This window comes from Curcuma longa, chromosome 21, assembly GCF_044706935.1.
Source record: "Curcuma longa cultivar G26 ecotype Majalengka, Jawa Barat chromosome 21, ITB_CL_G26_1.1, whole genome shotgun sequence".
Taxonomy (NCBI): domain Eukaryota; kingdom Viridiplantae; phylum Streptophyta; class Magnoliopsida; order Zingiberales; family Zingiberaceae; genus Curcuma; species Curcuma longa.
This window is the reverse complement of record NC_133881.1, coordinates 6,581,728-6,597,329: the sequence shown is the minus strand read 5'-3', so window position 1 is coordinate 6,597,329 and position 15,602 is coordinate 6,581,728. Positions and strand designations below refer to the sequence as shown.

Genomic DNA, 15,602 nt, shown 5'->3' with positions numbered 1-15,602 from the left:
ATCGACTCCCCACTCTCCAAAGGTATTGCACTAAATTTTTTTTTCAAGATTTGGAATTTCTTGAGAAGGTAATTGACATGATCTTTGAACTTGCATTTGATTCATGCTACTTGCAAGTTGTTCAATTTATCTTTCAATGTTTTGTAGAGTGGAATCATTTCTTTATTGACTTTGTTGTAGCAAGATTTGCTGTTGTTGTAAAACTTGTAGCATTATCTCCTCAAGCTCTTGTTGTTGTTGAATAAATTCACAAGAACTCTCATAGTCGTCTTGGTTTGAATAAGAGTTTTGTTGACCTTGAAATGAGATGGGTTGCTGAAAATTTAGTGGAAATTGTGAATCTTGGAATTGTTGATGTTGGAATTGATTTGAATGTTTATTTGATTGATTTTGATGCTGAAAATTTTTATGAAAGCTTGATGTAGGTTGTTGGGAATAATTATCTTGAAAAATCTGATTTTCAAAACCTTGAATTGGCTGCTCAAAATCTTGAAATGGCTGCTGAAATTGTGATTGAAACTGATGAAATTGAGGTTGTGAATTCTGAATTTGTTGATACGAATGTCAGAAGGGCCAGAAACTCTGCCTTCCTCTGCTGTCTTCATAGACACTAGATACCCTCGGCACCCATCGTCTAACATCATCTGAGCATGAATAGCAGAAATAATAGATATCACATCATTCCGAGTACCAACGAATTCCCAGGAGGGTTGATCCGCAGGTCGGAAAGTAACCACTCTAGCTCTGCAGTCCACGGTAGCATGATAGGTAGCCAGCCAATCCATACCCAGAATAATATCGAACTCCATCATATCCAATACCTGAAGATCTACCGTAAGGAGGTGACCGTCAAAATCCAACGGACATCCTCTGATCTGCTGATTAGTAGTCAGCACTTCACCCGAAGGTAATGATACTGCTAAACTACTCGGTCTAACCATCGAAATTCTACCAATTTTCCTCAGAAATATTCTAGACATAAAGGAATGCGAACTACCAGTATCGATCAACGTATCAGCAAATATATTATAAACAGAAACCATACCCCGTATGACCGATCCATCGGCCCGCTGTGCCTCCTCGCGCGTAATAGCATAAACACGTCCCACCTCCGTGCTAGCAGGCTGAGTAGTCGAATGAAATCCAGTCTGTCTCTGCTCCGGCTGGAACTGACTCTGGGGTATAGAGGTCGTCTGCTGAACATAATGAGGAGCACTATATGTAGTCAGTGCTGCTGGTGGCTGCTGCTGCACCGGAATCGCCGCATAACATATCTCTGGCTGGGGAGGTGCTGGTACAACTATATAATCCTTCCCCTGAATCTGATACATCTGTCCTGAAGAAGATGAAGACCTCTGCTGCTTCGGTGCTCTGTGTTTCGCTGGCACCCTCTGCGATCGCGACTGAGTGGATCGTCCTCTGGATGAAGAAGTGTCTGAAATCTCCAACTGAGCTCTCCGAGGACAGTCACCAATCATATGACCAGGCTGTTTGCAATAGTAGCAAACAGACTGATCGGATGGACAATCTGAAATCTGGTGACCACTCGAACCACATCTATAACACCTCTTCTCCATAAACTCTCTCTGCTGAAGACCACTCTCCGATCCTGCAGGTCGCTTTCCCTTCTGCTGTCTAGAAGAACCCCGTGTCCCAGCTCCCTGAGCTGGCCTTTTCTGACCAGAAGTCTGTGTACTCGGGTTCTTCGGCTTTTCTGCATCTCTCTCCCGATTCACCTGACGCTGAATCGACTCAATACTCAATGCCTTCTCCAGTGCCTCTCTATAAGTGCTAACAGAAAGACCAGCCATCTTCAACCGAATATATGGTGCTAGTCCCTGAGTAAACTGAAACATCCGATCACTGTCCTGAACAACCAAGTGAGAGCAAAACTCAGCCAATCGGGAAAACTCAGTGTTATACTCTGTAACCGAACGGTCGCCCTGCTTAAGACTCAGAAATTCCTGACGCCGTTCCTGACAGAATGTCGCAGGAAAATACTGCCTCTCGAATGCCTCACGGAAAGAAATCCACGACAAATCTCGCTGTCCGAATACCATCCTCTGGGTCTTCCACCACGTGACAGCCTGATCACGTAAGTGGTATACTGCCAACTCCACTCTCTCTGTCTCAGTACAGGAGATGTACGCAAATGTGTCTGTCATGTTTTCCAACCAAGAACGTGCTAACCACGGGTCTGGTCCCCCGTGGAACAGAGCCACTCTGTCCTTGACGGACTTCGCCAACAGCGGTATCCGACTCAAGTCTACGGATCTGCTGGGTGCAGTCGGTATCGGATCAGTAATCGGTATCTCCGGAGCTCGTGTAACTGGTATCTCTGAAGATCGACCACCCTGTCCAACTGTAGGAATATGGGTAGGCTCCTGACGAACCGTAGCCCCCTCGGAAGTCTCCGAATCTATAAATCTAGCGGGTCGTCTCCGTATCCGACCACGCCCACGATCTCCAGTTTACTTACAACTTGCTTGGAGAATCCTTGCCGCTGTCTGTCCCATCTCACAACTGGATCAAATACACGCAAAAACTCAATAAGACCGATACCATGACAACTTCGGAAAGAAAATCCGATGAAAACCGGACACCGGAATCGGAACGCAAATGCAACTGTCAACGCAACGAAACTCCGACGACAAATCCGTCCGACAACGAAAACGGATACGAACGGAACGATAACTCCGACGGAAAACCCGAAAAGAAACACCGATACAAATCCGACGGACAGCAAAAAAAATTGACTCACATGCAACGGAAATCCGGATGAACCTAACCTGCTCTGATACCACTAAATTGTCACGTCCCGAGAGACGGCTATCCGAAAAATTTCGGCAGCATCTCCCCAGTAACTATGACAATTTCCCTGGACAAATACACAATATATAGAGCCAACATGGCCCAACAATATAACAAAAGATAATAAGGCCAACACGGCCATCACCACACACAATCACACATGCATATGTAACTTCACAGCGGAAAAGAAAATCCACAAGTACGATGTACGTAAAACTCCAAAACCAACAATAGTACGACCAAACATCAAGTCCAAAAGTCCACAAGCTACATAACCACAACAAAGTCCAAGTCCAAGTACAATGCATCAAAACCCAACAACTATAACTACGTAACAACACAGTACCATGCTGTGAGAGGGAACAGGCTGGCAGAATCTCCCAAGCTCCTCGCACCTATCTGATATCTGGGGAGAAATCAAATCAACCCCAGGGTCTGGGTAGTGAGTATGAGATACTCAGTGGAATACAGGTAAGAAGTGCATAATAAAAGGTCAACAGGATATAAATAGCAGTATCAACAAATAAGGAAAGAATCTATACCATAACGGATATAGGAACATGCAAATCAGAATGTATGGTATGTAAAACCGTGGTGTAGCAAGCATATATCAACCAAGTGCAATAATCACACGCAAACATGCTGTAAACAACAATGCAGCATAATAATAATAATAAAAAAATGCATGAAATCATGCAACACGCATCAAAAACAATATGCATGGTCCTGAGTGCACTCGTCATCCTCAAACACCCTCCCAGAGCTCAGTGCTGAGGCGCCAAACAGGACATACTGCACAAGGCTCCAACAACTATCCACTACTAATCAAGTGGTGGAGCGGGCAGTCGCACAGGAGGGCTAGTGAGCCAGTCCTGGTTGCACCCAACTATGGTGCAACCTCACCTCTAATGCACCACAACTCGGTGTCCGGTGAGAGCCAACTAAGACAGCCAACTGTTGCCGTCATCAACTACTACAACTAGATGATGTCATGGTGATCATCTCAACATATAATAGCTACAGGATAACAACATAATCCACCAGAATCAGATGAGTCAGGTATCAACATGGTATCAACATGGTATCAACAGAATAGACAGTATCAACAGGGTATCATCATGGTATCCACATGGTATCAACAGAATAGAAAGTATCAACATGGTATCCAAATGAATCAGGCTAGATCACACAAAGGTCAACGACAAGTATCAAGCAACGAATAAAATAAGTGTCAACAGGATAACAAGCATCAACATAGCAAGTATCAACAGGATAGCAGGAATATCAACAGATTATGCACTTATAAGATTAACCTGTAGTGACCAAGTACAGGGTACCCACCTGATCAGACGATCGAAACAACTAGAACCCCCAGAAAAATACGCTCCGCGTAATAGGACCAATAAGTCAAGGTCCTGCAATAGGGTAAATAATATCCCTAATTACAACATTAATCAAAGACTAATAAATAATTAAATCAACTTAGATCTAAACCCTTCCCTCTAGGATCTGTTCCAAATCAACCACTAAAACCACAAATCCAACAGAACAGTACTTAGCTACTGATCATCACTCTCAACATAAACTGAACAACTCTACCATTTCATTTCTCATTCCTAATAATCAATTAGAATCAATAAGATTCTTACCTCAGATTTATTTCTAGAAGGCTCTGATTCCCAATTTGAGTCCACCTTCTCTTCACCAGTCAAATCCCACAAAACCTACTGAACAGGGCACATTCATTAACTCACACTCACTAAAATGCACCATCAACAACCGATCAGATTCAATAGTAGAACCTCACCTTGATTGAAGCCCTAGATCCTCTTGACTTAACCCTCTTCTGTTCTCCTTCCTTACAGCCGAAACCAACCAACAGAATTTAGTGTTAGGACCTTGTGAGCTAGAGGAGGGGTGAATAACTCCGATCACGTCGTTGTTGAGAATGCAATAAAAATGTTGATGCGAAGACAAAACATAGCACACAATTGCTAAAAAGGTGTTTTACTTAGTTCATTGCCTCCCCAAGGTGACTATGTCCAAGGCTAACTTAGCGTTCTATCACTTCTATTAATTTCTTCTTTCTCGAACCAAATTCAAAGGTGGAGAAACTTTTTACAATAGAATTACAATGCAAAATAGAGAAATAAAGCAAAAAGAAGTTACAATGAGTTTACGTGAGAGATTTGACTTCTTCTTCTTCAAGATCTTGCACCAAAGATGGATGTTGAGCTCAAAGACTTCTCAACAAGAACTTAGCATGAAAACCTTTAGCATGATGTAGGAGAGGTGCCTTCAAATGGAACCCTTTTCCTTTTATATGAATATTTGATTGTAGACTTCTTTTTAGATATCAATCGACTAATTATTACAATCAGTCAATTGGTATGATTTTCAACAACTGTTGGATCTATTGAATGACCTCTGAACCTTCTGAAATCTATTTGATTTTGTCGATAATTTGAACATCAGTCGACTAATCTATCTTATCAGTTAACTGAAAGCAATCAGTCGAATCTCATAGTCGGATTGACTACTTCTGTTCGATTCCCGATCGATATCAGTTGATTGATATCGAGCATCAGTCGATTGTTACCATTAGTCTAATCAAATGGTCAGACTGATGTGCTTCTGTTTGATTCTAATCTAGATTGATCGAATGATATCAATCATCAGATGTTTGATTGCAAACTTCTTTTTAGACATTAGTCGACTGATTATTACAATTAGTTGATTGGTATGATTTTCAATAACTGTTGGATCTTTTGAATGACCTTTGAACCTTTTGAGATTTATTTAATTTTATTGATAATTTAAACATCAGTCAACTAATCCATCCTATCAGTTGACTGAAAGCAATTAGTCAAATCTCGTAGTCGAATTAATCTACTTTTGTATGATTCTTGATCAATATCAATCGACTGATATCGAGCATCAATCAATTGATACCATCAGTCTAATCAAATAGTCGAACTGATCTGCCTCTGTTCGATTCTAATCGAGATCAATCTAACGATATCAATCATCAGTCAACTGATACCATCAGTCGAATCGATCAATCGGATGGATATGCTTTTGTTCAATTCTCGATCAACGTCAATTAACTGATATAAAACATCAGTCGAATCAAACATTCAGATGGATTTGCTTCTATTCAGTTCCCAATCGATATCAGTTGACTGATATCGAGCATCAGCTGGCTGATACTTGGATTTATCAAATCTGAAACTAGAACAGTAGTCTTCCATCTGTTTATCTGAGTATTAGTCGATTGATATATACCTATATCAGTCGACTGATTCTCTATTTTTCAACCATCCTAATGGATGAAATCGCCTAGACTTCTCTACCCTTGTTTCTTAAGTACCTCAACCAGATGAACCTCCTGTTCCTTAGACTTTTGTGCTTGGAGCTTTCTCATCTCCAGGTCTTCATCCATCTTTTGCCAAGAATTTGATCCTCGACCTTCTTGAATTTTCCTTACTTTGCATCGAGTATTCTAACCTGCACGAACTTCTTCTTGTCTAGAATCTAATCCTCCATCTTCTTGGATTTTTCTTGCCTTGCATCTGATTTTCCAACTTGCACGGACTTCTCCTACACACTCATTACACAAATAAGATTCAACTTGTTAACTTAAATAGTCGTCAAACATTGAAACTTCTCATCTACGACATGTTTGCATCAACATTCGGACAGTCGACTACTTGGTTATTATAGAAAATAGAATATTTGGAAATTGATTATTCGATTTGATTGTTTGCGATTAGTTTACTTCTAGAGTTTACCAGTCAACTAATGGTGGTCAAACATATCAAGTAAGAGTCGTTCTACATGGCAGTCGATTGATGGAAGCTAGTAGTTGATTGGTTGGAAATCAATCTGACAACAATCATATAAATGAGAGTAATCAAAGCATCAATTCTTGTTAGTTTGGAGGCGAAGTGCTACTACATTTCCATCAAGAGGCAATCCAAAGTAACAAGAAAGCCTTCAAAGTAAAGATTTGTTTGAAGTTATTACTTTCATTTGTATTTGTATATTTAGTTGTATTTGTATTGTTGTGTAAGAAATAGATTGTACGAGGTTTCTCCGCCTTTGAAAGATGTCTGATAAGGAGAAGAAACTAGTGGTGATAGTTTCGCTAGGACAAGACCTTGGATGTAACAACCTTAAGAGGTTGTGAACTAAGTAAATCGATTCATCTTGTGTTTGTGTTCTCTTTCGTTGTGTATTTTATTTTCGTTACATGTTAACTTTTTATAAACGAGCATGAAATCGAGATGAAGCAATCAAAACTATTCACCCCCTTTAGCTCACACAAGTCCTAACAAGTGGTATTAGAGCGATGCCGCTCTTCATCGGACTAATCGTCGAAAGAAACACCAAACTAGAGGAAGAAGAAGGAGCTATATTTGTGAGCTCTTCAATATAAACAAGTTAAATGACTAATCATCGAAGGACCTCGACTTCACAATTGATCTTTGGGATAGATTCGGATATAACATTCGGGTATCTCCGCCTTTCAGATTAGGAGGTATCGATCAATGAAAGTTTCAATCAATGGAAGGCAAGAATGGAGATATCCTTTCAAATAGACATCAAAAATTGATTTGCTATAACGAAAAGATTTAATTTGAAGCTCCTAAAGATAAAAAGGCAAAACTTCTTCGGAAGAGCAAATGGATCGAGGGGTAAGTCAAGAGATCTGAGACTCATGATGAGGTAACCAAGATTTTGGTTAATTTGGTTCCTAATGATATTCTTTGTAAACTAGGGGATTACAAGGATGCAAATAAACTATGGATCAAATTGGGTCAAGCTCCACAAAAATCCATCCTCAACGCAAAGCAAAGATGAGTCAAAGGAGGGAGACTTAATGGATCAAAAACTTAAGGATTCGAACGTTGAAAGATGCTCAACATCATAGAATGATGTTGAAGAAACTTCTCTACCTCAAGGATTGAGGGGGGGAGAGCCCAAAAACAAAGTCATAAGGGCTTAGGCCTTTATCATACCATTGTGGAGATGCGGACATCCTTAGGGACCCAACAAGTGGTGTCAGGAAGAGCCATGATCCAGATCTTGTGAGTTGAACCTTAAACAAAAGAAGTGGATGCTCCCGTGTCTGAATCAAGAGGACCAGACAGAGCTGGAATAAAGTCCTAGTTGCGACTAGGCAAGAAAGTAGGTCGGATGAAGATTCAGACATCAAATAGAGGTTTTCCGTTTGAGGGGGGCATGTGATCCTTTGTTTGAGGAGGGGATTGTTGTCACCTCCATAAGTCAAGTTTAGAGCCCAAATTATAAAGATATATCAAATTCGATTATAAAAAATAAAGATAATATAATATACTTTGAGTGTAAGAAAAGAGGACATTATAAAAGCAAGTGTTCCAAATCAACAAATTATAAAGATATATCAAATTCGATTATAAAAAATAAAGATAATATAATATGGCACCAAGAGGCAAAGGAAAAGCCAAAGGAGGTCGAAATTTGATATGCAAAGGCAAGAAGCACATTATGTGCTTCTCATGCAATTAACGGGGGCACTATCAGAATCAATGCCCAAGGGGAAGACATGAACTTAAAGATCAAAGAGGAAGCTCAAGTTGAGAAGAATTTAGGAGCAAAAAATAACCCTTATGAAGCTTATTATCTGATAATAGACATATACCTTTAGATTATATCATACTAGAAGAGAAATGTCCAAGATAATATACATGAAAAATCAAGAATTGAGAAATTAGAGGTTGAAAATCAAGTTTTGAGATCAAGACTTAATCAAATGAGGTTAGTGGGTCTAAGCAACAAAACCTAAGATTAAGAAGGCATAACAAATCCAAGGACAAGAAAGACATGGGTCACAAGTCTAAGGCTAAGGAGAATATGTCATCTTACCATATTATATAATTATGAAACTAACCCTAGGTCTAAAAGTGGAGTTAAGATTACAAGGGACGTCATCCCTAGAGTTGACCTTGACGAGACTACAATGACTAAGACTTTAAAAAAATCTAAAAAAGTCATTAGGAAAGTATTTAAGGAGGTTATCCCTAGTGACTACCTAATATACCGAAGGAGTTTCAATAGGTATTGAATTCCTAAGAGTATGATCCCTTCATATGAAATAGGTATAGGGTATGCCAATCTTAATTAGAGGGGTAGTTAACTCAACGATAGTAAAATTGGTATTTTAGGGTATTTTTGAGATAAAATGACATCTTGAATATGAAATTTCAAATTTTATCCTTGAGGATTCTATAGTGTGTCAATAAAAATTGAGTTGTTAAGTTGATAAAAATTGACACAATAGGATATAAATATAAAATGTGCTAAGTTTGAAGTTTTTGCCACATTCAAGGGAGTTAGGTAACTTATGTCAAATTGTGTATTTGACATACTGATTAATTGATATCGCTTAGATTGGAAATATAGGTATTTTTATATTATTGTTATACTTTTCATACTTTGTGTGTCTTATCACATATTCACATGCCATGATATCATACATTCATCTTGTCATAATCATGTATCTTGATATATGAATTGTTATATTATAGCATCATTTAAGTTATGATAGATTTCTTTTTAAAAGTTATGCCTTTGATGTATATCATTTGTAACGCCCCCCCTCTTTCTTATACTAATAGGGAGACGTTACGTACTTTAAACTTTCCTTAACTTTTACTCATTAAATAAAATAACTCAAATAAACTTTTCTTTTTCTGTTTAACATGCGGAAGCAAAAGAAATAAATATAAATTCTTGGACATAAAATAAACATTTATATAATTCTTGATCTTATTCCGCGGTTCCGCCGACACCACACATCAAACACTTTTCCAGCTGCCTCCTCTTTCCTAAAACTTTTCCTTTTATTTATCTGCAATATGAGGAATGCAAACTATAAGCAACGCTTAGTAAGTACATCATCTAACTCACAAAAACCATAGAAAACTTCGTAATAACATTTATGCAACATGAATGTTCATATCTAAATGATGTGAGGGGAAAAACATACTATTTCATATAATTGAAACATACTAAACATCCATCTTTTGGGCCCTGACAAAGTACCAATGCGCGCATCTCTAACCGGTCCGGGGTAGCTAGCCACCGAAGCCGATTAGAGCGTACTTATGGGCACCTCGCGGCCTATGGGCGAACCTTATGGAGCCCATCCCTTGGCGACCTCACGGTCCTTTATGGTACTTGCATTTCAACATCAAAATACCCGCCTCTTAAAAGTAAAATACTTTTCTTATACTTCTTATATCATGCAATTTGGAAAGAAACAATTTACACATGCTTTAACTTAAAATGATGTCATGGCAGGAATACTTTATGCATGCTCTATCAAATCACATCATGGAAACAATAAAGAAAGTAACGGAACAACTCATACTGCAGGTGAGAGATGTACTTACCTTATCTTCTCTACTCACTAGGTTTTTCGACGCTAGGGTTAATGAAATCGAAGAACTTCTCCGAAGTGCTCTAGCGCCCTCTCTGTGCGACCTTTCTCGTGGGATTGTCTTTGAAGGAGTGGATGACCCCTTGATCTTCAACTGTATAACCTCTCCTCTTCTCGAACGTTGTGTGGGCAACGATCCTTCGAGATGATTCCACTAAAACTCTTCTCTTCCGATGGCTTGCGAGAAGAAGCTCCCTTCTTTCATCCTCCAAGGAAAAGCGCCACCATGCAATGGAAACCACATGCAATAGAAGGAATCCATGTCAACGGGACCATCCAATTAGAAATCCATGCAATGCAAAGGAACCATCCAATTGGAAATCCATGCACCAATAGGCTTGAAGGCATGCACATGCACGGTGCCACCTTGATGCTTCCACCATCTTGGCTTCCACCGATTGGCTCCATGGCATGCAAGTTTGCCTCCACCAATAATCCCATGCAAAGCTTCCAACGTTAGCTTCCAATTAATGTTGATCCCATGCAAAGCTTCCAATTAGCTCCATGGCGTTAATTAGCCATGCAAAAGCTTCCATGCAATTAATTAGCCATGCAAAAGCTCCCGCAATGTTGGAATTTGATGGCCACAATGCTTGCATGCAACGCCCAAGCAATTCCCAAAAATGTGGCTTCCGATCATTTCATGCAACGGAACCAACATGCAAAGCCTCCAACGTGCAAGGCTTGCAACGTGCAAGGCTTTGCATGGTTGGCTTCCAATGTTCGTTCACCGCCGCCGGCCTTAGGCATGAAGAGGAGGAGGTGGGGTTGGCGGCAACAAAAGACGGAGAGATTCCGTGGTGCCGCCGGCTCTAGGAGAGGAGAGATCCAAGAGTTGTCTCCCCTAAACCTCTCTTTATATAGTTATGTCATCTAGGAAATTTAAGAAAAAGTCTAACAAAATTTCTTTTTTTTTTATAAGATTTTATTAGAACAAATCTAATAAAATCTAACGGATAAGGTTTGCTACTTCCGCTACTCCAAAAATTCCAGAAAAATATTCTAAAATTCTAAAAAAAATCATAGAATATTTCTAAACTAATTTTCGAGATATTCTAAACTAATTTTCGGAAAATCCCGCCTCGGACTTAAGTAATTCCAAGACCTAATCTTGCCTATAATTAAAATTCAGTTCCTTTTTATTTGGAATAAACCTAATTAAAAACCTAATCCCTTACTGTAGTGAACCGGATTCAATTTTGGTTCGCTTGGTTCAGCCATCAAACGACCTCCGAATTGATCAAAATTGGTCTTGTCGGATTCGTCTTTGCAAGACGAATCTTTTTACCTATTTTTATTTTATCAAAACCTCTTCCAGTATGAACCAAACCAACTTGGTTCAGTTTGGTTCAATCTTGGTTCGTTTGGTTCACTAACCAAACGGTTTCTGATTTGACCTAAACCAATTTTATTTAATTTGTCTTTACGAGACGAATCTTCTCATTCCCTTTAAAACCCCCCTTTTATCACGAACTAAGTCAATATAAAATTTATCATATTCAAAACCTTAAGTGTGGAAAATACAGGTGTTACAATCATCAAAATAAGCAACTATCATTAAAACACATGGATTTTATATGGTCAATCACGAGAACAGTTAATGTGTAAGTTATGTGCATTTAGCCCATAGAGCATGGTTAAAAATTGACTTTGAAAACTATTTTAAAATTATTTTAAAAAATCTTAGTGACGTCTATTTGTTGATAGGAATCACTATTCATTATGTTGATATAAAATTAGTGTGAAATATTAAAGTTTTTAATACTTTCTAACTTTGTGTTATTCTTTGACAATAAGATATATTTTCATGAAAAATTATTTTTTTCTTGATAGCATTTGACATATATAATGTATGTATGAAATTTCATAATTTTTTAAAAATCATAGAATTACTTATGTCTGAAAAATAGTTTGAAATTGAGTTGCAGGTAAGCAATCAACTGTTGCAAAGTAGTAGTCGACTGCTAGCTATATTTTTGACTAAAATAGGATTGTTTATGTTATTTAAACTCACTCCTAGTTATCTTAACTATCCCTAATTTTTTGATGTGCTTTGATAAGTATTCAAAGGGTGTTTTCTTAGGGACAATGAGAAGGAATTGATAAAAGGAGAAGGTTGAGAAATTGAGAGGGAGGTTTAGTTTCAAGGTTGAAATTTTATAACCTCATAACTTAAATTTTGGAATTTCCTAAAGGTGCAAAGATATCATTGTTGGGCTAAGATTGAAGTTTGAGTTTGCTTTAAGAGGGAGGTCCTCCTTAAAGGCATGATTTCGATATGAAAGGAGGAGAATGTGAGGATTCAAGAAAGAGATATGTATTGTATGCTCAAGGTTGAGCATTGGAGAAAATGGAAGGTTGAGCATTAGAAGTTTGGAATGAAAGAAGAGAATGAATTTTTGGAAGAAGTTTTTGATATGTGCCAAAGGGAGAGAATAAATGGTTCAAGTTAGGAAACCTTCATTTATGCCTTGACATTAGAAGTAAGGTGTTGTGTTAATGAATTAGCTTAACTTAAATATATTGTCAAACATAAAAAAGAGAGAGATTATTGGTGCAATTGACCTCTGATCAAGGTTGACCAAACTTAATTTGACTTGAGTTGAGTAAATTTAGATGTTTAATCAATATGTTAGTTTGTCAAGTAGGTCAAGGTTGATCGGATATTTGATAAAAAATAAAAAGTCTAAGTGAATTATGGTTGACCTGACACTTGGCGGTCGGAGGTCCAACAGGGAGTTGACAAAAGGAAAGTCCAAGTCAAATACTTGATAATTGAAAGTTCAATAGAGAATTAACAAGTGAAGAATTCAAGTCGATCAAGGTTGACCGAACACTTGACGGTCGAAAGTCTAATAGGGAGTTAGCAAGAAAAAAGTCAAAGTGAATTATGGTTGACCGAACACTTGATGATCAGAAGCGAAATCCAAGTCGGTTAAGGTTGACTCAACACTTAGCATGATATGGTTGAAGTCCAACTAGATCATGGAGGATCAAACATTTAGCATGAGAAACGAAGGCTAGGTCAGCCAATATTGATCAGACACTTGACATGTGGATGAAAGCCCTAATAGGTCGAGGAGGACTAGATGTTAGACAAGTATGAAAAGTCCTAACAGGCTATGAATGATCGAATGTTAGGTGAGTGTGAAAGTCTAAAGAGGTCAAAAAAGATCGAATGTTTGGCATAGGAGAAGTCCTGGCAGGTCAAGGTTGATTGGATACTAGGCACGTGAAGTCTCAACAAGTCAGGGTTCATCAAATATTGGGTAAAGGAAGTCCTACTAGGTTAAGTTCAATCGAATAATTAACATGCAAGACAAGATTTGGTAAGATTAAAACAGGAGCATCAATTGATTAATACGACGTATATATCGACCGATGGACTTTAAACCGTAAAAATAGAGTTTGAGATGTTTTTAAGACTTGCTATAGTAACTTTAGATTTTGCTACAATAATGAATAGTGCATTTGATTGATAAATTAAGGCAATCGACTACTAGGTTACTATAACAAATAGAATATTTGGAAATCGATTGTTCGATTTGACTATTTACGATTAGTTGACTACTAAGGTTTACTAATGAATGTAAAGTTGATTAGTAAACCCTAGTAGTCGACTGATCATGGTCAAATAGAGCAAGTAAAAGTTGTTCTGTAGGTTCAACAGTCAGATTTGACGTAATAATCGATTGATGGAAGCTAGCAGTTGACTGGTAGATAGAAATCAACTCGACAACAACCTTATAAAAGAGGATTTTGAGGGAAATCAAAATAGTTGGTTCTTGAGGGTTTGGAGATGAAGTGTTGTTGTATTTTCTATCATCAAGAGACAATCCAAAGCAACGAAGAAGCTTTCAAAGTAAAGATTTGTGTGAAGTTGTTGTTTTCATTTGTATTTATATATGGACTTTGTATTTGTGTTGTTTAATAAGAAATATGTTGTAAGAGACTTCTCCATTTTTAGAGGTGTTCGAGAATGAGAAGGAACTAGTGGTTATTAATTTGTAGGACTGGGTCTTGAATGTAACAACCATATGAGATTGTGAACCAAGTAAATTAATTTATTTTGTGCTTGCATTTTCTTTCATTATGTATTTTATCTCATGTATGTTAACCTTTTGTAGAGGAGCACGAAAAAGAAACAAAGCAATTGAAAATATTCATCCTTTCTCATTCGCATGAGTTCTAACATAGAATTGACACTTCCCCATGATGATGCAACCAACTAATGAACTAAACCAATGGCAGTATATATATATATATATACACTTACCCATGATGATGCAACCAACTAATTAAACCAATCCCAATATATAAAATTAATTCATCACGAAATATCATCACTAAATTTAATAATTTTTTAAAAATATAAAAAATCTTACAGAAATATAGAAAGTATATTCAATGAGTTAAGTATGACCACACTTTTTTATATATATTTAGATGATGAGAGATAAGACACAATACCATATCCAAATTAATATATGCCATCAAAATAAAATTAAAAAATAAAAATAATAAAATAATGTTGACATAATGGAAGGAGGTGGAGATATATGATGTGTCCTGAAAATCAAGGATAATGCCGAGCTTGTTAATTAATATGGGGTCCATCAAGATGGAGACTTGTAATTGCAAGTAACATCAAATGATGTTGACTATGCTTCATCTTATCCCTTTGAAAAGAAGGACACGCATTTGCTATCTCTCTTCACTTTGTTAATTTAACCTTCCAATATTTAGTATTAAATTCCAATAATCCATTTCCATCTTTTATATATATATATATATATATATATATATATATATAAAAGTATTCCGAGTGTCCAAAATAATATAGTATAATTTTTTATTATTTATTTATTTTTAATTTACAATTAAACTATTTAAGATTTTTCTTATAGGATTTAGAGGTTGAGTTATAGTATTAAACAAAAAAAAAATTAAAAAAAAAAACTTGCTTATGGAGTGTGCCGGATAAAATGTGTAGAATAACAATTCAGTACACCTTGTGAATAATTAAAATTTTTTTATTTTAATTTTTTTAATATTTAATACTATAATCCAATCTTTAAATTTTAAATTTTAAAGATAAAATTTTAAATGATTTAATATAAATAAAAAATAAAATAAAAATGACATAAAAAATAAATCAATAATAAATAATAAAAAAATAAAAATGACATTGTTAATGTTTCGAATGTCCAAAATACTTTCGGACTCCTCGAATCTTCAATCGCAGATGAATTAACGCGGAGGATATCAAAATTCTCTCTATATATATATATATTTGATTTTTCAAGTT

At 37.0% G+C, this 15,602-nt stretch overlaps 1 protein-coding gene across 1 annotated transcript; it reads right to left on the bottom strand.

Annotated features, from left to right (window-relative positions):
* Positions 1-564: 564 nt before the first annotated feature.
* LOC141815105 (uncharacterized) lies at positions 565-3,778 on the bottom strand. Its single transcript, XM_074703059.1, has 3 exons — positions 3,715-3,778; positions 692-2,464; positions 565-644 (listed from the first exon to the last, which is right to left on the bottom strand). Exons 1-3 carry the CDS (start codon positions 3,776-3,778, stop codon positions 565-567), a joined length of 1,917 nt encoding a protein of 638 aa, XP_074559160.1.
* Between the last annotated feature and the right edge of the window lie 11,824 nt (positions 3,779-15,602).

Coding starts and splice junctions, on each gene's coding strand:
- LOC141815105 (XM_074703059.1), bottom strand. CDS start 3,778: ATGACGGCAACAGTTGGCTGTCTTAGTTGGCTCTCACCGGACACCGAG. Junction 2,465..3,714: donor CGAGTTGTGGTGCATTAGAG/GTGAGGTTGCAC, acceptor AGTAAACTGGAG/ATCGTGGGCGTGGTCGGATA. Junction 645..691: donor ACCCTCCTGGGAATTCGTTG/GTACTCGGAATG, acceptor ATTCATGCTCAG/ATGATGTTAGACGATGGGTG.